The sequence below is a fragment of the Temnothorax longispinosus genome, chromosome 5 (assembly GCF_030848805.1).
Source record: "Temnothorax longispinosus isolate EJ_2023e chromosome 5, Tlon_JGU_v1, whole genome shotgun sequence".
In the NCBI taxonomy this organism is placed as follows: domain Eukaryota; kingdom Metazoa; phylum Arthropoda; class Insecta; order Hymenoptera; family Formicidae; genus Temnothorax; species Temnothorax longispinosus.
The window spans coordinates 9,629,100-9,653,200 of record NC_092362.1 but is presented as its reverse complement, the minus strand read 5'-3'; the positions used below and the strand labels follow the sequence as shown (position 1 = coordinate 9,653,200).

The 24,101-nt window shown below is 32.6% G+C and overlaps 2 protein-coding genes across 4 annotated transcripts; one reads left to right on the top strand and one right to left on the bottom strand.

The window, feature by feature from the left end:
* Nucleotides 1–15,806: 15,806 nt before the first annotated feature.
* LOC139813362 (putative nuclease HARBI1) lies at nt 15,807–18,769 on the top strand. 3 transcript variants are annotated; one of them, XM_071778849.1, is made up of 8 exons: nt 15,807–16,038; nt 16,166–16,255; nt 16,604–16,680; nt 16,760–16,881; nt 16,956–17,276; nt 17,397–17,693; nt 17,790–17,998; nt 18,244–18,769. In XM_071778849.1, the coding sequence occupies exons 5-8, from the start codon at nt 16,977–16,979 to the stop codon at nt 18,533–18,535; spliced, it is 1,098 nt and encodes a 365-aa protein (XP_071634950.1). In that variant the 5' UTR covers nt 15,807–16,038; nt 16,166–16,255; nt 16,604–16,680; nt 16,760–16,881; nt 16,956–16,976; the 3' UTR covers nt 18,536–18,769. The 3 variants fall into 3 exon arrangements, with proteins under 3 accessions (XP_071634950.1, XP_071634948.1, XP_071634951.1); XM_071778847.1 differs by having other exon boundaries at nt 16,163–16,255; XM_071778850.1 differs by lacking the exons at nt 15,807–16,038; nt 16,166–16,255 and having other exon boundaries at nt 16,527–16,680.
* Nucleotides 18,770–20,226: 1,457 nt separating this feature from the next.
* LOC139813363 (uncharacterized) lies at nt 20,227–23,264 on the bottom strand. Its single transcript, XM_071778851.1, has 7 exons — nt 23,219–23,264; nt 22,792–22,868; nt 22,592–22,712; nt 21,525–21,738; nt 21,322–21,429; nt 20,771–21,188; nt 20,227–20,704 (listed from the first exon to the last, which is right to left on the bottom strand). The coding sequence occupies exons 4-6, from the start codon at nt 21,652–21,654 to the stop codon at nt 20,791–20,793; spliced, it is 636 nt and encodes a 211-aa protein (XP_071634952.1). The 5' UTR covers nt 21,655–21,738; nt 22,592–22,712; nt 22,792–22,868; nt 23,219–23,264; the 3' UTR covers nt 20,227–20,704; nt 20,771–20,790.
* Between the last annotated feature and the right edge of the window lie 837 nt (nt 23,265–24,101).

Here is a 24,101-nt window from a genome sequence, read left to right as displayed (position 1 = left end):
TAATTTAGTGCTCTATTCCTGATTTTAGTGCTCAAGCCGTTTAGCAGAAATTTGCATTTGAAAGTGGCGGTGCTAGATTCACGTCAAGCTAGCACCCCCAACCCTAAATACGTACAAAAATAAAAATTAAATAGTGCTAAAATTAAGTGCTTTTTAAGTGCTTTTAGAAGCATTTGACAGAATTGAGCTATCTGTTACAATTTAAAAGATACAAGATAAAAAAGCGATCACATATAGTATACGAACAAGAATAAAGTACTTTTCAACATCGCAATACGGGATCGGTTCTAGCGTTAAACTATTTCCTGATTTTGGTGCTCCAAAAATATAAAACATCTGATTTTGGTGCTCACCCCTTGTCGTCGAAAAGACACCCTTAATTTGCAGAGTGTCAAAACTAACAAGAATAAAGTACTTTTCAACATCGCAATACGGGATCGGTTCTAGCGTTAAACTATTTCCTGATTTTGGTGCTCCAAAAATATAAAACATCTGATTTTGGTGCTCACTCCTTGTCGTCGAAAAAACACCCTTAATTTGCAGAGCGTCAAAATTAACAAGAATAAAGCACCTTTCAACATCGCGATACGGGATCGGTTCTAGCGTTAAACTATTTCCTGATTTTGGTGCTCCAAAAATATAAAACATCTGATTTTGGTGCTCACCCCTTGTCGTCGAAAAAACACTTTTAATTTGCAGAGCGTCAAAATTAACAAGAATAAAGCACCTTTCAACATCGCGATACGGGATCGGTTCTAGCGTTAAACTATTTCCAGATTTTTATGCTAGTCCTCTTCTAAAAAGGACATGTCATCGATATTAGAATCTATCGAAGTATTGTTGTCGCTTTTCCGCGATGTCGATTGATTATCTCCCTGCGCTTACTTCATGAGCGGCTATCATGGCATATTTTGACAGTTGTGTGGATAAGTAATATAGTGAAATATTAAAGTTAAATATATAAATATATAAATATATAGGTATATATATATAAATATTAAAGTTAAATATATAAATAGTGAAATATTAAAGGGCGCGCCTGTGATGTCTAGTTAATATATTTTATATAATTCAAGTAATTTCTTTAAATTGACCGTGACTGGCAATATATAACGTCTTTTCGATATGAACATTGAAAAACCGTGAGCCAACTTGGTTTGTCGGATTCACACAGCACATTTTTCGGATCAATCATCGAGACATTATTAATTTCGACTATGGGTACTGGTCAGTTGATGTAATTTCTAAATTAAATAGTTTTAAATTTTTATTGCGAAAAATATTACCCCAGCCAGGGTTTGAACCTGAAGAAATTGAAATGAAGAAATTTATTATTCTGATATTTTACATATATACATATTAAAAATGCCTTTTCACGTTGACTTTCGACGCTCATTTTCAGCAAGCAAAAATCTTCAGAAATAATATTTTTTATTTATATATATATATCTACAAAATATTATTACTAAAAGATATTATTTGAAAATAATTAATATTTTACATATTTCGAAGTCTATGTTTTATTGTACTGGGACGATTAACGACGATTCAGCGACGACGCTGAATATTAAACAAATTCAACTTTATTTTTTTGACGCTAGCGTGAAAGCGAAACCATCACGTTTACCTTGTTGACGCTCATTTTCAGCGTCTCATGAACTGGCACCTTAAGGTATTCCTTTCATGACACCAAAGTCTTAAGAATTAACTGATTTTTTGGTACGAGAAAGTTAAAATGCATATCTTTACGCCAGAAAAAAATTAAACCACATTACCGAACATATAAAGAAGAATTATGACTTTGAAAATTCAATATTTTATGTGACGTTATCGAAAAAGTCTATTTTTTACATTTCAATGTAATAATTTGTTTATTAAATATTTTAAGATATTAAATATTAACTGCGTTACATATTCGCTAAACTCTATACTTTCGATAGTGCGGATAAAAATACAGAGTCACCGAATATTTAAACAAAATATTTATGTTAAAAGTTGACTTGAAATGTGGTTTATAGATGAATATTTTAATGGCGACTTTCAAGGAATTATTTGGCAACGCTGCAAGCTGTGCGCTCATGTCACACTTCAGTTCATCACGTACGGTTTATCAACTTTTTTTTTCACAAATTGTCTCTTATTTTTGCCCACATTACTCCTCACTTTAGGTTTTTTATCACTCATTATTATTATAAAATCTCTCTTTGATAAAAAGAAAATGTCACAATATTCTTTGATTAATGAAATTGACACTTACATTGACACTTTTGTTATGAACTTCACATTTTACAATCGGCGCCCTGAAAAGCGCAGCGTTGCCATATTGTTCTGACAGTAAAATTTACCGAAAAATGAAAAACTTCTAAATACACATAATATTTTCACTTTTTTCTTATAATTAAACATAATAATCAATTGTAATGCAATATACAAGAGTTTGCTGAGGCCCTGCTTAAGCGCCTACAAAATACGCTCCTCCGTGAAAGGAATACCTTAACATACCACGATCGCCTTAAGACATTCGTTGTTGTTAACCCACGCCAATCTTCCATTACTTTGTTTTAATCGACTATTTTTTGTTTGTGCGTTTGTGCGAGGCAATCGAACAAGAGACATAAGATCTGCAAAGGTTCGTGGACAGTAGATGCAGTTCAGTCGATCCCACGATTCGTAAGCGCGTACTAGTGTAACTTGCGTTGTGGTGTAGTATATTATTATAGTTTTATTGTAGTTAAATATAAAGTTGTTAGTCATGTTTAATCGCGGAAGACCTATTAAAATAGATAAGGACAAAGTAATGGAATTATTAATACATTATAAAAACGATATTGTGTTAGATGACGGCAAAATCATATCAAAACATAGTAGAATATGGTATACGTTATCAGATGAGATGGATAATATTATGACGCCAATTGCTTTGTACACATTTGTTGTGTGTAACAAGCATAATGTTCGAAATGAATTAATGAGTTATTTTTCTTCTATTGATCGGGATATTAATAAGACAGACGATGAAGAAAATAATACTTCTAAAGAGCAATCATCAGATATTAATGAGTCTGGGGCGTCATCTGACGAGTCTTATCAGCGCGTAATGCAGTCACGTAAGAAAACTATCTTCACCATAAATATACCAAAAAATAATTTTAAAGCTATGGTAATTCATAAAAAATATCAGAAGAAAGATAAGTATAAAGGAAGAATGATACGGCATCATACAATTTTGCAATCAGGAATGTGGCAGCATGAAATTTCTCAGAAAATTTGGGAAGCTACTAAATTGTCATGTGGCTTCAATTTTAAAAACCATAAATTGACTCGTGATGGACAATCAGGATACGCAAGTGGAACTTGTCGATGCGGTTCTATTATTAATTGCAAAATAGATAACTCTGACAAAAACGAATTGAGCACGATAATAACGTGTACATTTACTGAAGGTAATGGACGTTGCGGTAAACGTTATCTTCGCAAACCCATACGAGAAACTGTCGTACAAAATATGCGTGGAAAATCTGCAATGGCTTATAGAGTACAATTGGCAGAAGAATGTATGGATGACACGGTAGAGCCCCCACACTTATACACTACAGGAGTATTACGTACCGCAAAATATGAAGTTTTGCGAAAAAATTATGTTGACGAAGATCCAATAAAAGCTTTGTATATAATGCAATTTGATAAATTAGCAGGAATTATTCATAACATCGGGATGAATCCGTTTTATGTGCATTATTGGGGAAATTACCAATTAGATGTGTACCGAGCATACGCTGCTTCACAACCGGCATGTATATTTATAGATGCAACAGGGAGCATTGTGAAGAAAATTCGAAAACCCGATAACTCAAATTCTAAACATATACTTTTATACAACTGTGTTATAAATTGTGATCGAAGCGGACTTTTCCCTGTAACACAAATGTTAACAGAGAGCCATACAACGAATTCTATCCAATTTTGGCTCATTGAATGGATACGAACAGGTGTACCTTGTCCTCGAGAAGTCGTCTGTGACTTTTCTATTGCTCTCTTGACAGCAGCAATTCGCAGTTTTACCGGATATTTAACGATGGAACATTATGCCGATGCCTGTAAAGATGCTCATGTACCTGACTGTTATATTCGGATCGATGTAGCACACTTCATAAAAATTTATGCAAATTTCTTGAAAGATGTCCGACCTCGTATTAAACATTTTTATTTATCTGTGTTGGGTCAGTTAATTTTATGCTGAAATGAAGAAACAGCAAAAATGATTTTAACATCTATTTTAATAATTGCACGCAGCGAAACAGAGGGAGTAACAGAAGAGGGCACTACAACAATCTGCGAAGAATATAAAATGAAAATTAAATCTTTTATGTCTTCAATGATAGAAGAAAATTTATGTGAAACAACGAAAGACAGCATTATTGACGAAGAAGAAGAAAATGTTGAAGATAACGATCGTACAAACAAATGGATAGAATGGGCCAAAGAGATTGAAAGAGATGTCGCAGAAAAAATTAATGTTATTGAAGGTGATCGTAAAAATGCACATTATTTGCCAAGATTTGCGAATAAAATAATGACGCATATTAAGTATTTACCAATGTGGTCATGCGTCTGTCATGATAAATTTGGATACGGGCGAATTCCAGCCAGTAGTGCATCGGTGGAAGGAGATTTTAATATAGTAAAGAATATACTACTCAAAAATGAAGAAACACCGATGCGAGTTGACGAGTTTGTATTGAAGCATGTCAACTTTCTAAGCGGACGAGTCAAACTTGCAAATGTGCGATCGAATTATCTAGTAGATACAACAGAAGAATCACACACTGGAAAAGAAATCCTTGGTAAATTTGTGAGATGCATTTACTAATAGTTTTTTTTTTCAAATATTTGATTATTATTACCGATTATAATAATAATAACAAAACATTTTGTAATAATTATAAATATTTTAAAAAAGCAAATTTTGCGTTTAGTTGAGTCAATTAAATTATGTAGTACTTATTATCAAATAGTTTAATGATAATTAACGAACAGTTTGGTAATTAGTAATAAATTGTCTTCAAAAGCCTTATCTGATTGGTTTGCTGACAGTTACTCAATTATTTAGTAAGCAATTTCATTATTTAGAAAGTATTACTAAATTTAATAGGCAGTGCTAAATAATCAGATTATTCTTTACGAAAGCTATTAGTCTATTGTTCCTTTGTGTTATATTTTCTGAATCATTTTATAATTACTAATAAACTATCAATTTATACTTATCAAATCGTTTGGTTACATTTATCATTACTTGGTAATAATTATCAAACTTTGCCAATATTAACCAAATCATATCAGGTTTTGCTAGAATTATTTGTCAACATTAACCAAATTATTTCGTCACAATCACCTATACGTTGAAACTATTTCATCAACGTTCTTGATAACATTAACCAAGCCTGGATTATTGCAACCTAATCTAACTAAGCTTTTTTTTCAGTGCATGAGGAAATAAACAAAAATGTAGTTGAAGCATTTAATGACGATATAAATGTATCAAGCATACCAAATCCAGCATGTCCAGTATGTGCGAATGGAGACATACCTACCGGTGCACACAAATGTTATATTTGTAATAAAGCAGTGCATGCGATAGATGCATGCTCTACACCCGTGAGCGAAGAAGGATATGGCCAAGCACGAATGTGCAAAAATTGCAATGACAATAATATCGCGAGTGATATATTACCAACGAGGGAAATAGAAAATTGGCGCGGTTAGCCACAACTAAGACAAAGAGGAAGAGCAAATATCTGCATGCGGATAGTGCCGATAATCTATTCTCACATGATAAAGTTAAGAAAATGCCAATTATAAAAAATGGTGGCAATATATCGGTTAAGGCAATAAAAATAGAAGCTAACAAATTTTCTGTTACTAACACTTGCGCCTTTGATAGTTTGTTAAAATTATTTATAGCAGCATATTTCGATAAAAAGGAGATAAAACATTTTATGTCTTTGCAAGAATCAAATACATTTTTCCAATTAGTTTTAGATACAGCATCCCATGGTATTACAAAATATACATATAAGTTGAGAGCTCAGATCTTAGATGAGATTTTTACAAAAAAATTATTACCAAACAATTGCAACTTAATTGATTGCACGGTGAATGTTGGCACATTAGCCAACAAATTATTTGCAAAATGTTCTTCTTTTAAAGAAATATCTACATGTTCAAATGGTTGTTTAGAAAGAATAAAAGAATTTCCACTGATGCATGCAGATATTAATTTATTGACGCACCAGGACTTTGAGACTGTAGAAAACAACATGATCATACAGGGATCTCGATATTGCGGTCGAATAAATTGCAATGGTTTGGAGACAACAGTATTTTCACATACAGGTAATTATTATTTTAAATTACCTACATTAAATACTTGACATAACTGACATATTCGTGTTATTCGTGTTCCAGGTATTAGTTAATAGGTATAAAGCTTATTAATTATTACTGCACTATTATAAATTTTTGCTTCCTTATAGAGGAAGCTTTGTTTTCATAAACTACGTATATGGACCTTTGATCGCATATAAAGCTGGGTCTAATCAACCAAATTTTAAAGAATTATATATGAAATAGGAGATAGAAAAGACTAAAGAAAAAATTGTTTTTTTAGTTTTCGATGCCAATGTGTTCAGAATGTTGTAAAACATCGAAAAATCGTAATTTTAAAAAATGTCCGTATGTGTGCATGCGTGTGACTTAGTGTGTGTGTGTGTATGTGTGCCAAATTTACCGAAATTTCTATAACTCAAGAACTGATTAACCAAATCTTAAAGAATTATATATGAAATAGGGGTAGAAAATACTAAAGAATATAATAGAATTAGAAAAATTGCTAATAATAAAGGAGTTACCGATTTCTATCTAAAAAAATGATTACTCTAATTTCCGCAAATTTTGAGATATCGAGCTTAATTTTTTTATGGATGGAATATTATTAAAGGTTGATGTTGAATTTACCAAGGATTGGTGAAGGAGTTACCAATTTTTGCCTAAAAAGTGTACAAGTTATACATGTAATCTTATATAAATCATTAAAGAAAGGTTGTTCTGAATTTGGCGAGGATCGGTGAAGGGATTACCGATTTCTGCTAAAAAAGTTACATGTATAAGTTATACATGTAATTTTATATAGAGTATCATTAAAAGAAGGTTGGTATTGAATTTGGCGATAATCGGTAAAAGGGTTCTTTGTTTATAAAATTTTGAATTTTTTGAGAAATGTCCGTGGTTGCTCTAACTTATTCCGCCAATTTTGAGATATCAGGCTGTTTATAATTCTATTATATTCTTCTGTCCTTTCTATCTCTATTTAATATATAATTCTTTAAGATTTGGTTGATTAGACCCAGATTTATACGCGATTAAAGGTCCATATGCGAAGTCCATATTGGACCATGTAGCCTGAACTCCCAAAGTCAACATCGATTTGACATTGCGTCGATTGTAAAACTCCACTTGTGCTACTAAGCTCTATCAATTCATAAAAAGATTAAGTTTAAAATTTAAGAAAATGTGCAAATTAGAAATTTGCACATTGTTTTCTCATCATTACAGATTGCCACCATTGCTCCTATTTGATTTCGCTCATAAAGCTTTCTCTATGAGGAAGCCAAAACAAATAAATACTAATAATTATGCATCAAATAAAATACAAGCTTCTTCATAGAGGAGCTTTGTGAGCGAAATAAAATAGGAGCAATGGTGGCGATCTGTAATGATGAGGAAGCAATGTGCAAATTTTTAATTTTTTGTATTTATTACAGTAAATATTTCTCTATTTTTAGGACCCTATATTATGCTAGAAATCGCAGCTGAAGAAGTATCTCAGATAAAATTAAGTGATATCCCCAAACAAATTAAATTTACATTTCTTGAAAGAGATTATCTTCTTATTGGTATTGTCAACTATACGGCACCTAGAAAACAAACAAGGAGTGCAACTGATGGCCATTATACAGCTATATGTTATAGAAATAACAATAAGTGGGTTAAATACGACGATTGTAAACATGCAGAAAAGATCTTACATGAAAACTATGTTACCTGTCCTGAAATTGTTTTGTATGCAATATAATGCTTATAGTTCCATTAATATTTGTAATACCTTGATTTTTTATGCTTTATACTTATATTGTTGTATAAAATTACGAAAAATTATAATATATATATATATATATATATATATATATATATATATATACATATATAGGTAATACCGTACATATATTAATATACTGTAATTAAAATTTTTTATATGCAATAAATTTAATATGTTATGTAAAATATATTTAACTAGCATGAAAATCAGGAAATAGTTTAACGCTAGAACCGATCCCGTATTGCGATGTTGAAAGGCACTTTATTCTTGTTAGTTTTAACGCTCTGCAAATTAAGGGTGTTTTTTTGACGACAAGGGGTGAGCACCAAAATCAAATGTTTTAAATTTTTGGAGCACCAAAATCAGGAAATAGTTTAACGCTAGAACCGATTCCGTATTGCGATGTTGAAAGGTACTTTATTCTTGTTAGTTTTGACGCTCTGCAAATTAAAGGTGTTTTTTCGACGACAAGGGGTGAGCACTAAAATCAGATGTTGTATATTTTTGGAGCACCAAAATCAGGAAATAGTTTAACGCTAGAACCGATCCCGTATTGCGATGTTGAAAGGTACTTTATTCTTGTTCGTATACTATATGTGATCGCTTTTTTATCTTGTATCTTTTAAATTGTAACAGATAGCTCAATTCTGTCAAATGCTTCTGAAAGCACTTAAAAAGCACTTAATTTTAGCACTATTTAATTTTTATTTTTGTACGTATTTAGGGTTGGGGGTGCTAGCTTGACGTGAATCTAGCACCGCCACTTTCAAATGCAAATTTCTGCTAAACGGCTTGAGCACTAAAATCAGGAATAGAGCACTAAATTAGCACCTAAATAGCACTTAATTTTGGTACGTATCTTATTCCGATTTTTCATGGTGGGGGTGCTAACTTGACAGAGGTCTTTTTAAAGGAAAATTTGATTGCAGCAGGTGAATTATATTAGGTGTATATGTATCACATCAAAGAGGATGTACTCGTAAGTCGTAATGCTTAAATTTCAATTTTGCCGCAGGAAAAGAACATATTGCAGCATTTCTTTGTCTGCCGAAAATTTTGGGAGTGATCGTACGTAAAAGGAAAAGCGATGGTTCATTACCAACTTCTGCAGATGTGATTAACAGTTTTTTTGTTCATTTTAAGGTAATTCATTAATTTATGAAAATGTTCGGTTTTCGTATATATATAGATTATTTACAAAAATTATTTACAAAGAATATTTACAATTTTTATCAGTTTTTTTTATTATATTATAATTATTTACAAATTTATTATATTACAATTATTATTTACAATTTTATAACTATTAAGAAAAATTAAAATAAAATAGTTATAGAAATGAAATATATTTTTAGTCAATTTAATATTTGTAATTAAATTTTTTGAATTTTTTTGTACAGACTTCTGAAGAACTAACTGACTTCAAAGCAAAGTTACAAGCTTTCCATAGTGCCCTCCCATACGTAGCATTCATCGGAGATCTACTTAACGAAGGTTCCACCGATAAAAATACATATGTTTTTGTGATTATAAATAATTTAAATTTTAAAATTGAATCTAACAAAATTATCGAGGCTTTCGATTATTGTTACAAAGCCTTTTTTGCATTAAATACCGACTTTACGCCGGAATGTCGCCATATTTGGGTGTTTTTTTCAAACACATATTTACAAAAATGCAAATAAAAAAATCATGCGTGTGGTCGCCACGCGCGTTAGAAGTGAAACTTCTGAAGGCAAGGCTTTGCCATAACTTTTCTGAAATTAATACAAAAACAATGCAACGGAATTAGTCACTCCAAGCCGCCCGCAACTCGAAAATATAGTGTTATACGCAGTTCTCACTATATCCGTCTTGCCAGTGCCGTACGCCTGATCGAATTTTCGTGACGCGTTTTCGAGTCGCAAAATCGAATTTACTCACCGATCCAAAAGGAGTTTCACTTTGTACGCCTGTTGGTCGAATTTTCGTGACACTATTTCGTGACGTTTTTTCGTGTCGCACAATCGAACTTACTACCGTACCAATTAAAGAAGTTTCATTTCGTACGCCAATTGGTCGAAAATTTTCGTTACACTTTTCGTGTCGCATAATCGAACTTACTACCGTGCCAGAAGAAGAACCGTCTCGCCAACGCCGTACGCCTATTGGTCGAATTTTCGTTACATTTTCCGTGTCGCACAATCGAACTTACTACCGTACCAAAGAAGTTTCATTTCGTACGCCTATTGGTCGAATTTTCGTTACATTTTCCGTGTCGCACAATCAAACTTACTACCGTACCAAAGAAGTTTCATTTCGTACGCCTATTGGTCGAATTTTCGTTACATTTTCCGTGTCGCACAATCGAACTTACTACCGTACCAAAGAAGTTTCATTTTGTACGCCTATTGGTCGAATTTTCGTTACACTTTTCGTGTCGCATAATCGAACTTACTACCGTGCCAGAAGAAGAACCGTCTCGCCAACGCCGTACGCCTATTGGTCGAATTTTCGTTACATTTTCCGTGTCGCACAATCGAACTTACTACCGTACCAAAGAAGTTTCATTTCGTACGCCTATTGGTCAAATTTTCGTTACATTTTCCGTATCGCACAATCGAACTTACTACCGTACCAAAGAAGTTTCATTTCGTACGCCTATTGGTCGAATTTTCGTTACACTTTCCGTGTCGCATAATCGAACTTACTACCGTGCCAGAAGAAGAACCATCTCGCCAACGCCGTACGCCTATTGGTCAAATTTTCGTTACACTATTTGTGTCGCACAATCGAACTTACTACCGTACCAAAGAAGTTTCACTTACGTTACACTTTTTCGTGTCGCGAATCGAATTCACTACCGTGCCTAAAGAAGTTTCACTTCAAAATACTAAAACATACACGATAGTGACGAAACTTATAGATGAACTACAGAAAGTCGATAAAAATAATTAATATTGTCAGTTTGTTTATCAAAGGAAAAACATATTAAAAGAAATGTAATATATAGTTTAACCGATCATATATTTGTTTCGGCATATTACACGCCTTAATTGAAGTAAATGTTACACTTTTTGTAATTTCTATATATAATAAACTTAGTACGATAAATTATATAAATCTCATTATGTCAAATCCAATCGACTTGGGAGCTGAAATGATGTTGTTAACATTGCAATTGTACAACAATCCAGTAATACCGCGGAATGTTGTGCAACTAGTTGTGGATACAATAATACATTTTGTTAATGTTACATATACAAATCATATACTACAAAAAATGGAATATTTGTCGCAGAAATATGATTCATCTGTAGTACGCGATATGAGAATAATTTTAAAATTTTCAAGTATAATATAATTTTATCGGAATTTCAAACGGAGCATAAAAGATTTTCATATTATGAGCAAAACGATCTTATGATTATGCCAATCGAATACAGTGTAGGGTCAATTACAAAAAATGCAGAATTTGGAACTGAAAAAAATTTAGAAGTTAAATCATACGCTACGTATATTCCACTAAAGTGGAGTTTAAAACTTCTTTTGGAAATACCAGGAACATTTGATCTAATAATAAATTACATGAATAATTTAAAACTGGAAAATGATATCATTAAGAACTTTATACAAGGGGACGTATGGAAAGAAAAAACGAAGTCTTTCGGAAATAAACTTGTACTTCCCGTATTCATTTTCCAAGATGAATGGGAAAGCGGCAATGCACTTGGCTCTAATGCCGGAAAACAAAAATTTGGTTCTGTATATGCATCTCTACCTTGTTTCCCTCCGCAATATGCCTTGCAATTGGAAAATATATTACTAGTAGGTCTGTTTCAAGCAAGTCATCGAAAACAATTTGGAAATTTTAAAATATTTGCAAAATTAATTTCGGAATTAAATGATTTGAGAAAAGATGGATTTCTTGTAAAGGTAAATGGCAAAGAGCACAAAGTCTATTTTATACTGTCTTTAGTTTTAGGTGATAATTTAGGCTTAAATGAAATGTTGGGATTTATCGATACGTTTAATTCTGGTAAACCTTGCCGGTTATGCAAGGCCACCATTCCAGAGATTAAAACTTTTGTTACCGAAAATTTCGATTTGATAAGGACTTTAGAATCTTATAATGCGGACTGTGAAAGTAAAAACCCAGCTGAAACTGGCATTAAAGAAAAATGCGTCTTTCATCTTGTAGAAGATTATTATGTATGTGAGAACGTTACTTTAGATATAATGCACGATATTTTTGAGGGAACTGCAAATTATACCATGGTACACATTTGCCATGATTTGATATTTAAGCAAAAATTGTTTACATTAGAGTTTCTAAATAATCGATTAGAAACGTTCGAATACGGTTACATACAAAATAAAGTGCCAATTATAAGAAAAGAACACATTCAGACGAAAAAGAAACTCAAAATGTCGACATCAGAAATGATATCCTTTACGAGATATTTCGGCTTGTTAGTAGGCGATAAAATCGAAGAAAACAACGAAACTTGGGCGCTGTACGTTTTATTCAGAAAAATTATATCGATAATCACTTCGCCAAGAATCGTGTCAGGCCATGTAACTGCATTAGATGAAACAGTTCCGAGCTTCCTTTCTTTATACAAAAAAATGTATGGAGATTTGACGTTCAAATTCCATAATATGACTCATCTCGTACGTACATTAAATAAGAATGGACCACTCGTCCACTATTGGGGTATGAAATACGAATCGAAACATAGACAGCTTAAATTAACTGCTGTATCCACCAGCAGTAGAAAGAATTTATTGTGGACATTAAGTATTAGAAATCAATTACGATTAGCCTACGAACGTTTGACAAAAATATACAACGCGATAGAGTAAAATTCGAACATTTCGAGAATTTAGACGAAGGTAACAAAATAAAGTATTTCCCATGTAACATAGCTGATGAAGAAGTCATTAAAACACGGCACGCGCAACTAGATGGGATTAATTACGAAATTGATATGATTCTTGTAACTGATATGCAGGGTAATGACTATTTACCAATATTTGGTAGAATTAAAGGTATATTTATAACAAAAAATAAATTGTATTTGCTTATGCAACTTTTTCAAAGTGTTTATTTTGACGACCATTGCTACGCTTATAATGTTGAAAAATGTACATCAGGGTTTATGTTAAAAGATGCGAAATTATTACCAGACGAACATCAGTGTCTACTGGTTAAATATCAGGGCTCGTTGTATGTCGCGACTAAATATATATTGTAAAATAACGTTTGTGAACCCATGTATCAATCAAATAAAAATAATAATAATAATAATAATTTCATTCTCAGAAAACTGTGAGATTCGACTATTATTTTATGAAAAAAAGGATATTTACTCACAAAGCGACAGAAATTAATTTTTCCTCTATTACATATATATCATATATACTACATATTCTGCTTACAATTAAACTATAATAAAGTAAATGTTTATGATCAAATGTATATATATACTTTGAAATTATTGTTTGAAATTACCCCTAAAAAAGAGATTCATTTAGAAAAAGGTTTATTATAAAGACAACCATTTGTTGAAGAATAAGATTTATCAATCGTATTTAGTTTACATAATCTATATATCTTTCTGTCATCTGTCAGTCGTGTGTGTGTGTGTATACACACACAGAAGAAATATACAGTGAGAGTTAGGCCTCTATGAGTGGTCTCTCAGGCAAGCGCGGCTTGTTCGCTGTACCGTACAAACTGCTTAACACTCCCAGGCTAAAACTGCCTGAGTGCCGAAGCTTCTGTAACTTCACCCGCCGGCTTAACAGAGTCAGGTCATAATAGCCGTGGCCATCGGCTGTAGAGACTTAACATTTTTTCCCGTGTATTTAATATATATATATGCTTGTGTATATATAATTATTCATATACATATTATGTAAGATAGGTCACATAAAGGTTGCAACACTTATTTTCTAAATTTTAAAACGTATAACTATTTTAAGACTACAAACCACTGCTAATACAAATCACCTATTCAAAAATTAAGTCTTACAATTTTTATGTGACCTTTCTTATCAAATTTTTACACAAAAAATAATATTAAAAACAACAATTGTAACAATTAACATTATTATTATATTTTTATATATTTTTATTATTTACAATTTATATATAAACATTTGTGACTTACGAATATATCCAGAAGAATTCATAACATCTTTTAATAAAATTGGTATGGGTCCATGACTTGAAGAGCTGGTAGGCTCATATTTCCCCAAATTATTAATTATACTGTTACTTTTTATATGAAGTTTGTAAGCAACATTTCCATTATTGAAATTAGCATGCTTAAAAGCGCGAGCCTGAACTCCATCTAAATGCATAATCTGTAAAAATTATTTTAGTTTTAAAATTATATAAGGAAGGAAGAAGGAAGGAAAGAAGGAGGAAGGATTAAGGAGAAAGGAGAAAGAATGTGGTTAAATACTTACGTGGTTTGGTATAATTATACTTTCAACGTTTTTTATTTCTTTGTTCCAGGCTACGACTTGAACACGTCTCCCATTTGCGTTATTAAGAAAGAATTTAAAAAATTTATATTGTTGCTTGTCTCCCACTAATCGGGGAGACTCAATGCCGTCCACATATCCAACAATTTCTCTGTTGAACTAATGTAGTATGTGATATATAACATGAAATAATGTAATATATATTATTATTATTTATTATTGTTATTATTATTATTTATTATATTATCGTTATTATTATTATTTATTATTATTATTATTGTTATTGTTATTTTTATATTATATATTTTGTTTTATAATTTGTATGTTGTGGTGGTTATGATGGATTATTTAGTTAAAATGGATAATGTGTGATACGTTTAGATTTTTAATTAAAATTTTAATTGTTATTTTTTAATAGGTGTAATACTTACACTGTGGAATCGTAAATTTTTACATTACCCAGCACTTCATTCGAACTTAATAAATCCAATGGGTTTATATTTTGTAAATCGTTCTCCCATCTGTTGTACGTTGTCTATTTTGGGGTCAGTAAAAATGCCTTGGTCGAAGTCTGTTTCAGTGTCAGTAGACATTTTGTATGTTTACAATAAAATTTAAAGTTGTTGATTAATCTGTAAAAAGAAAAAAAAATGTACAAAGCAAAAGAAAAAGAACGAAAAGGAAAATACGAAGAACAAGGGAAAAGAATGACAGAGAAGTAATGTATAAAATAGAATCATAAGAAATGTAATAGGAAGAGCAACGATAGAAAGAACAAAGGGATAGAGTAAAACAGAGTCAAAGAATGTATGCAGGAAAGAAAGATAGAAAGAATTAGAGATGGAGTAAAAAAAAGTCAAAAAGAGCGTAAAAGCGAAACTGGGACAATGAGTGATGAAGAGAAAGAACGAGACAAACTAAAACAGACGACGCATAAAAGTATGTTTGAACAATAAAGGAAGAACAACGAAAAAAAGAACGAGAGAGAGAGAGAAAAAGAGAGAGCGTGTTGTATGTACGTACGTGCGTACACGGAAAAAGGTATTCACCGTATGAGATCATACAAGGCGGACCATGAAACGCGCTGCGCCCTGCCACTACGGGCCGTATTCATAGTCCGTTCTTATATTTAAGATCGCCTTAAGTACCGTCTTAAGATGCCCTCTAGATTCATAGTTAAAAATAAGGCGGGATTTAAGCAAACGCTCAAGGCGTACCTTATTCAAGATGATCTTATTTGGGAATGTCTTGATGTGATTCATAAACACATCTAAGCATGACCTTAAGGCTACCTTATTTAGTGTGAATTCATAGTCATTTAAGACCATCTTATTTCACTAAATGAGGTTATCTTCGTCAAGACGTGTCCGAGGACGTCTTAAGCAACCGTTTTTGGGACATTTACGCATGTACTTTCAAATTTTGCAAACAATTGTTTGTGCCGTACTTTTAAATATAATTCTGTAACGACAATATCGAGTTGGTCTAGCTTATATCTTGTTCTTTCTTTTTTGCTTTCATGTGTGCAATCAGTAGTGAGATAGTTTTGAAGTGAGGTTAACCGTTAAACTCTTTCGATCGATACAAACGTGGGCCAGCACGGTGCAATCCAGGGCGTTAGGATATGTAAGTAATATTAATTTTCAAACAAATATAACTTTGGGCTACCGCACAAGCTTACTTTATGCTAAGTTCATTGATATTAAACTTAGATACGTATGTAACTTTAAACTTTAATCAATGCAGGCTTATTCTTTAACTCATAACGACAATTTGTTATCGTTATAATGTTTTACTACGTGAAAAAGCTGCGCAAAGACATTGCAACGATAACGAAGTGTCGTTAAGAGTTACAGAATAGGCCTACTGCGTAATATACGTTACGGAAAAGTTTGTGCGTAGTAGTTAGATTTTAATAAAAGAATACAGTCAGTGCATGTGTAATCATTAATACAAAATATTTTATTTTTACAGAAATCTTGTGACCGTTCTGACCGCCCTCCTGTTTCTCTTTGTGCTGTATCGGAGGCGGATGTGACGTTTCTATACATGTAAGTATCTCAGGTTAAACGATTTTTGTAACAGATTGCCATATTATATGCCTTATTAAACATTTTGTTATTTTTTCAGAAATCTTGTGTGTCCGTACCGGTCTGTCCACGCTTTCTGTTTGTCTTGCTTCGGGAGCGGCTGTAGCGCGTGCTGGCCTGTAGGCATTGCAGTCTTCGAAATTCGTCGACGTTTCTTTACACGTAAGTACCTCCGGTCGTACGATTTTTGTAACAGACTGATATTGTGTGTTTTATAAAACATTTTATTTTTTCAGAAATTTTCTGTTATTTTGAAAATGGATTTGGAAAATCTGAGAAATGTGGAGATGTTAAATTTTTCGAGTGATGAGGAAGAAGTAGAGAACTTGCCGATGCGTGCTCCAAAGCAATATCTTCGTGATTATCCAAATCCGTTTGAAGTGTACAGTGAAAGGGAATTTAAAAGAAGATTTCGATTTTCCAAAAATTCAGTAATGTTTGGCATTTTGCCTTTAGTAGAAGAAGGACTTGCCAAAATAAATAATCGAGGCTTGCCAATATCGCCTATTTTACAGTTATTAATATGTTTACGATTTTATTCAACAGCAAGTTTTCAGGTGTGTACATTATATATATATATATATATATATATATATATATATATATATATATATATAACATATATATGTATATAACAATAAATTAACAAAATATTTAATAAATATGTATTTTCTCAGCTTGTTTTAGGGGATATAATAACAATATCACAACCAACAATTTCACGAATTGTGTTTAGAGTGTCCATTTTATTAGCGAGCTACATTAACCGATACATAAGAATACCATCGTCAGAAGAATCACGTTCTGAGAATAAAAGATTATTTAGAGAACTTGGACGTGGTCATGGAGGCATAGGCCTTCCTAGTATCGATGGCGCAATAGATTGCACACATATTCGTCTAGTCCACACAAGATTTCAAAATGTTGACGAAATTTTTAGAAATAGAAAAGGATACTTTTCTTTAAATGTTCAGGTACATACACATATATTTTCTTAAATTATTCCATACAAAAGGATATACAAAGCAAAAACTATCTCTTAATTCTCATTTCACTTGTTCTCTTTACAGATTATTGTTGGGCCACGCACAGAAATTCTAGATATTGTTCCTGAATGGCCAGGTAGTGAGCACGACAGCCGAATCTTCCAAAATTCTCGCATATATATGCGATATAGGCAAGGCGAATTAGATGGAATCCTTGTAGGAGATGCTGGATATCCCGCATTGCCTTTTTTACTTACACCGATTGGTAATCCTAGAACAGATGAAGAAATGAGGTTCGATATATGTGTATTTTATATATAAGATAATGAAAAAGTAGAAAATGAAGTCCCGGTAGCCGAATCTCACTGACAACCTAAAAACGGGTTCTTCATACGAAATGCTTTTATTGATCGACTGTTCGGATATAATTTTTATTATTATTTTATATGTGTGTGTGTGTGTGTGTGTGTGTGTGTGTGTGTGTGTGTGTGTGTTGTTTAATTGTATTATGTTTATTAATGACATATATTAATTTCAGTTATAATACAATTCATGGAAGAACAAGGAGAATTGTTGAGAGGACGTTTGGCATATGGAAACGTGGATTTCCGTGTCTGTCAAAAGGACTTGGCACGAAATTGTTAACGTCCACATCAATCGTTGTGGCATGTGCTGTTCTTCACAACCTTGCATTAATTTTAAATGATAAGTTGGAAGAAGATGATGAAGTAGAAAATCTCAATAATGAAGTCCCGGTGGCCGAGCCTCACTGGCAACCTGGAGATGGTTTTCTCGCACGAGATGCTCTTATCGAACGACTGTTCAGATAGACAATTCTTCTTTTCGTACATCTTTTTCTTGTTCCTCTCCACTGCAACCATTAACGTATCATCTTTCTCTGTAGAAATACATGGATCTGTAAAGCATAAACACAATACATGCTTTTATATATACATATCTAGCATTTATTTATATACATTTAAAAAAATTTGTTAACATATAAATATACAACATGACTAAATACTACCTTGAAAAATATCTTTTCTGTGTGCGTTTATGTAACCCCTTCATTATCAGATTCCAATAATTCTACACTTTGGTCAGTAGATATTACTTCAAAAACGTCTCGTTTATCTGAAATATATTTATTATACAAGTAACGTGACTATTAATACTTAGAATTAAAACCTTTTAATTACACATGCTTCATTAAAACATTTTATTATGTAATTAATAATTATTACGTTTTAGTATGTTAGTAATAATTATAACCTTTTAAGTGTGATTAATGAAGATGACGTACGTTTATTATGTAAGTAATAATTATAACCTCTTGAGTGTGATTAATGAAGATAACGTACGCATTTTATAATAATTAGGATAAGAAGATAGGATAAGAAGTTGGGTAGACTTCCGAAAACGGCCCCCCTCCGATTTCGATGAAACTTTGTGAAAAGCTTCGTTTTGGGTTAAAATGAAAGCCCTTAAAAGGAATTTTGGCGACTCCTATGATAAAGCCATTTTTTTAGATAAAATGATAAAAAATATAGGAAAATCTTCGTAATTCTACAGGATGTTATAAATTGAATATATACTGTTTGTATTTAATGATTTAATGTTTTTATTATATACTTACAGCAGAATACATAAATAATATGCTTTGTAATATATTACACTTTCCACGCGAACCGAGGTTCACGCACACCCCCCCGTGCTTTCGGGGGAGGTGCGGTAGTCCCGAAATAGTTCACGCATACACTTTCCACGCGAACCGAGGTTCACGCACACCCCCCCCGTGCTTTCGGGGGAGGTGCGGTAGTACCGAAATAGTTCACGCATACACTTTCCACGCGAACCGAGGTTCACGCACACCCCCCCCCCCGTGCTTTCGGGGGAGGTGCGGTAGTCCCGAAATAGTTCACGCATACACTTTCCACGCGAACCAAGGTTCACGCACACCCCCCCCCGTGCTTTCGGGGGAGGTGCGGTAGTCCCGAAATAGTTCACGCATACACTTTCCACGCGAACCGAGGTTCACGCACACCCCCCCCCCGTGCTTTCGGGGGAGGTGCGGTAGTCCCGAAATAGTTCACGCATACACTTTCCACGCGAACCGAGGTTCACGCACACCCCCCCCGTGCTTTCGGGGGAGGTGCGGTAGTCCCGAAATAGTTCACGCATACACTTTCCACGCGAACCGAGGTTCACGCACCCCCCCCCCTCCCGTGCTTTCGGGGGAGGATAAAAACATAAAGTCATTAAATACAAACAGTATATATTCAATTTATAACATCCTGTAGAATTACGAAGATTTTCCTATATTTTTTATCATTTTATCATTTTATCATTTTAAAAAAATGGCTTTATCATAGGAGTCGCCAAAATTCCTTTTAAGGGCTTTCATTTTGACCCAAAACGAAGCTTTTCACAAAGTTTCATCGAAATCGGAGGGGGGCCGTTTTCGGAAGTTTATCCAAGAAGTTTATAATGAAAGTTGTTACACACGATGGATTGAAGAACATTGATTTATTTTTTTCAAACATAATATATGTAATGTATGTAAGGCACATACCAGTGACTTAAGTAACTTAATAAAGTAACATAATTTTAAATTTTTTCTTTTAATAACATCTTAGCCATAAACTTAATATGTTTATTATCTTTTATCACAATCTTATTTTTAATCTTTTATCACAAAATGTTATCTTAGGCAACAACAAACATCTTAGGCAACATAATTGCACTTTGAACTAAACACATCTGTAATTTATAATATTATATAACATATAATATTGCATACATAAACTTACATTATATTATATACATACATCTACACACGTACATATATGTATACAAAATATAGAACATAAGATAAATAATCTATTAGTAGACATATCGTTGTTAATGCAACAAAAAAATTAAAATATAACTCGTTTAAAAAAATTCATAATCCACTGCATAAAGTCGTGAGTGTGTCATCCTTTAGAAAAAAAGTGGATCTGTAAAACACAAACATAACATATATTTTTTACATATGCATATATATCATTTGTTTATATATATACTTGTGTTTGTATGTCCATTATTAGATTGATTTCTTTTCAGATCTGAGTTGTGTTTCTTTTATTTCTATTTCTAGAGCCTGGATTCGTCTCAAATGTTGCAATTCTAAATTTTGAATTTCTTTCAAATAATTTTCTTTCATATTATTCATATTCTCTTCATGTTTTTGTTTAATATGCGCTAATCGTTTTTCTTGAGCCATTACTCTTTTTATGCGTTTTATTCGTATTGTTTCTTCTGTGTTTGACAATTGACTGTAACTTATTGTATCCTTCTTTCGTTTGAAAGAACGTGTGTGTTTTAATTTTTCATTTTCCAATTTGTTTGATAATTCTTCTTTTCGTACATCTTTTTTTTGTTCTTCTCCACTGCATAAAGTCATTAACAACGTATCATCTTTCTCCGTAGAAATACATGGATCTGTAAAGCATAAACACAATACATGCTTTTACATATACATATTTAACATTTATTTATATACATTATAAAAAATTTTATAATAATATGTAATATATAAATAACAACATAAATATACAACATAAATAAGTACTACCTTGAGAAATATGTTTGCTGTGTGTGTTTTTGTAATCTTCATTATCAGAATCCAATAATTCTACAGTTTGGTCAGTAGATATTACTTCGAAAACATAGTCTCGTTTATCTGAAATATATTTATTATACAAATAACGTGACTGTATTAATATTAGAAATAGTTTAGTATATAAAATTATTTTCGTAGAATATATTAATACATACCATTAATTTCTATATCAGACATATTGGATGTAAATGCAACAGGTGCTGTCTTCATAAGATGTGGTGCGATTCTGGCAATATCAGGATCAATATCAATTTTTACTTCTGGTGGTCCTCCACCAGTTGCCATGCATGCTTGTTTTTCTTTAGTTAAGGCTTCCCTTTGCCCTTGTTTCAGATTTGTCCATAATTTCTTTAGTTGTTGTACTGTCCTCTAATAATAAAAAAGTTTTCAATTATATATGCTTTGTTAAAACGCTTTATTATTTTAGTAATAATTATAACCTCTTGTGCAATTAATGAAGACTGATTATAGGCAGTACATATTTCAATCCATGCCACATCCTTATCTTTTAAAGTGGCTCCATCACTTTTTTTTAATTCAACAATATGTTTATACCGTTCGAGTATTTGTAAGAAAACTTTTCTTTCCATTGTTGTGTAATGTTTATTTTTACTAGTAGGCTTTACATTTTCTTTGGACGACATTCTGTGAATAAATTGTAATTATATTTGTGAGAAATAATCTCCGGTGATTTTAATCTATCAGTAATTTTGAATTGATATCAATTCGACATCGAAACTGTTTGTCGAAATTATATCAATTTAAAGATCGATTTCGATTCCAATATTATTAATATAATTTAAAAGAAATAGTGTAGAAATTTATGTTTTAATCATAACATTTATTATAACAGCTATACATAACATTATTAGATAATCTCAAATCGAATTTACATCAAATCGATATCAATTCGATATAGATTCAATTTGAGGTAGTGTAAAACTTTGATACAGGTTGCGGAAGACTGATGCTACAAATGCTTTGAAGTAGTTTTCTTCTCCTTTCTTTCAAGAAAGGTATATAAGATATAGAGAAAAAAAAAAACGTTTCAAAGCATTTGTAACATTAAATCGATTGCAACCACAATTACCTATAGCTTTCATAATAAATGTAATGGATAAAATATAAATTTTTACACTATTTTTGATACACTTTACCTCTTTCTCTTATGCAGTACATAATATGAGTCTGTTACAAAAATCGTTTAACTTGAGATACTTACGTGTATACAAACGACAAGGACTCGCAAGTTTCCAATGCCTACAGGCCAGCACTCGCTACAGCCGCTCCCGAAGCAAGACAAACAGGAAGCGTGGACAAACCGGTACGGGCACACGAGATTCCTGAAAAAATAACAAAATGTTTAATAAGGCATATAATATGGCAATCTGTTACAAAAATCGTTTAACCTGAGATACTTACACGTATAGAAACGTCACATCCGCCTCCGATACAGCACAAAAAGAAACAGGAGGGCGGTCAGAACGGTCACAAGATTTCTGTAAAAATAAAATATTTTGTATTAATGATTACACACATGCACTGACTGTATTCTTTTATTAAAATCTAACTACTACGCACAAACTCTTCCGTAACGTATATTACGCAGTAGGCCTATTCTGTAACTCTTAACGACACTTCGTTATTGTTGCAATGTCTTTGCGCAGCTTTTTCACGTAGTAAAACATTATAACGATAACAAATTGTCGTTATGAGTTAAAGAATAAGCATGCGTTGATTAAAGTTTAAAGTTACATACATATCTAAGTTTAATATCAATAAACTTAGCATAAAGTAAGCTTGTGCGGTAGCCCAAAGTTATATTTGTTTGAAAATTAATATTACTTACATATCTTAACGCCTTGGATTGCACCGTGCTGGTCTGCGCTGTCCCACGTTTGTATCGATCGAAAGAGTTTATCGGTTAACCTCACTTCAAAAGAGTCTCATTTGTCCATTGATTGCATACATGAAAGTGCGGATAATAATAAATCCAAAGTTCCTATTGGAGGAACCAACGGAAAGAGTACGGAAACAGCCGATCGAGAATAAGCATGGTTTTAAGTACGGTCTTCGCCAAGGCGATCTCAAATCAAATAAGACTTCCTTGAGCGAAATCTTCGTGAAGACCGCCTTGTTTCACGACTATGAAATCTACCAATCTTAAGACGATTTTGATTGAATAAGGCCGCCTTGACCAAGATCGTCTTAAGAGCAAATTTGAGATTCGACTATGAATACGGCCCTATGCTAGGCCGTGTCCCCCACTCTTTTTCGTCGTGCGCCCATGTCAAAACACGCTGCCGCGTAACAACGTCTTTCCTCGTACCAAGCACGGTATTTTTCCATGTATCGCACCGGCTTTCGCATTGCGAACGTAGCACGTCAATCACGGAAAAATACCGTGCTTAGTACGAAGAAAGACATTGCTGCGCGGCAGCGTGTTTTGACATAAGCGCACGACAGAAGAGAGTGGAGAACACGACCCAGCGTAGTGGCAGGTCCGCCTTGCATGATCTCATACGGATCAAATAACTTTTTCCGTGATATGTGTTTTAGAGAAAACGGAAGAGGAGGAGATGGAAAAAACGCATAAGCAAAGGGCGAAAAGATTAAAAAGAGAAAGAATGTTATTATGTGAAAGGAAGGAAATAAGAAAGAGAGAAAATAATATGATATAAAAAGAAGAAATAAAGAGTTTAAATAAGTTATTTAATTTTTAATAATAAGTT

Coding starts and splice junctions, on each gene's coding strand:
- LOC139813362 (XM_071778849.1), top strand. CDS start 16,977: ATGGATTTGGAAAATCTGAGAAATGTGGAGATGTTAAATTTTTCGAGT. Junction 17,277..17,396: donor ATTCAACAGCAAGTTTTCAG/GTGTGTACATTA, acceptor GTATTTTCTCAG/CTTGTTTTAGGGGATATAAT. Junction 17,694..17,789: donor ACTTTTCTTTAAATGTTCAG/GTACATACACAT, acceptor TTCTCTTTACAG/ATTATTGTTGGGCCACGCAC.
- LOC139813363 (XM_071778851.1), bottom strand. CDS start 21,654: ATGGCAACTGGTGGAGGACCACCAGAAGTAAAAATTGATATTGATCCT. Junction 21,430..21,524: donor GTCTGATATAGAAATTAATG/GTATGTATTAAT, acceptor AATATATTTCAG/ATAAACGAGACTATGTTTTC. Junction 21,189..21,321: donor CAGCAAACATATTTCTCAAG/GTAGTACTTATT, acceptor TATGCTTTACAG/ATCCATGTATTTCTACGGAG.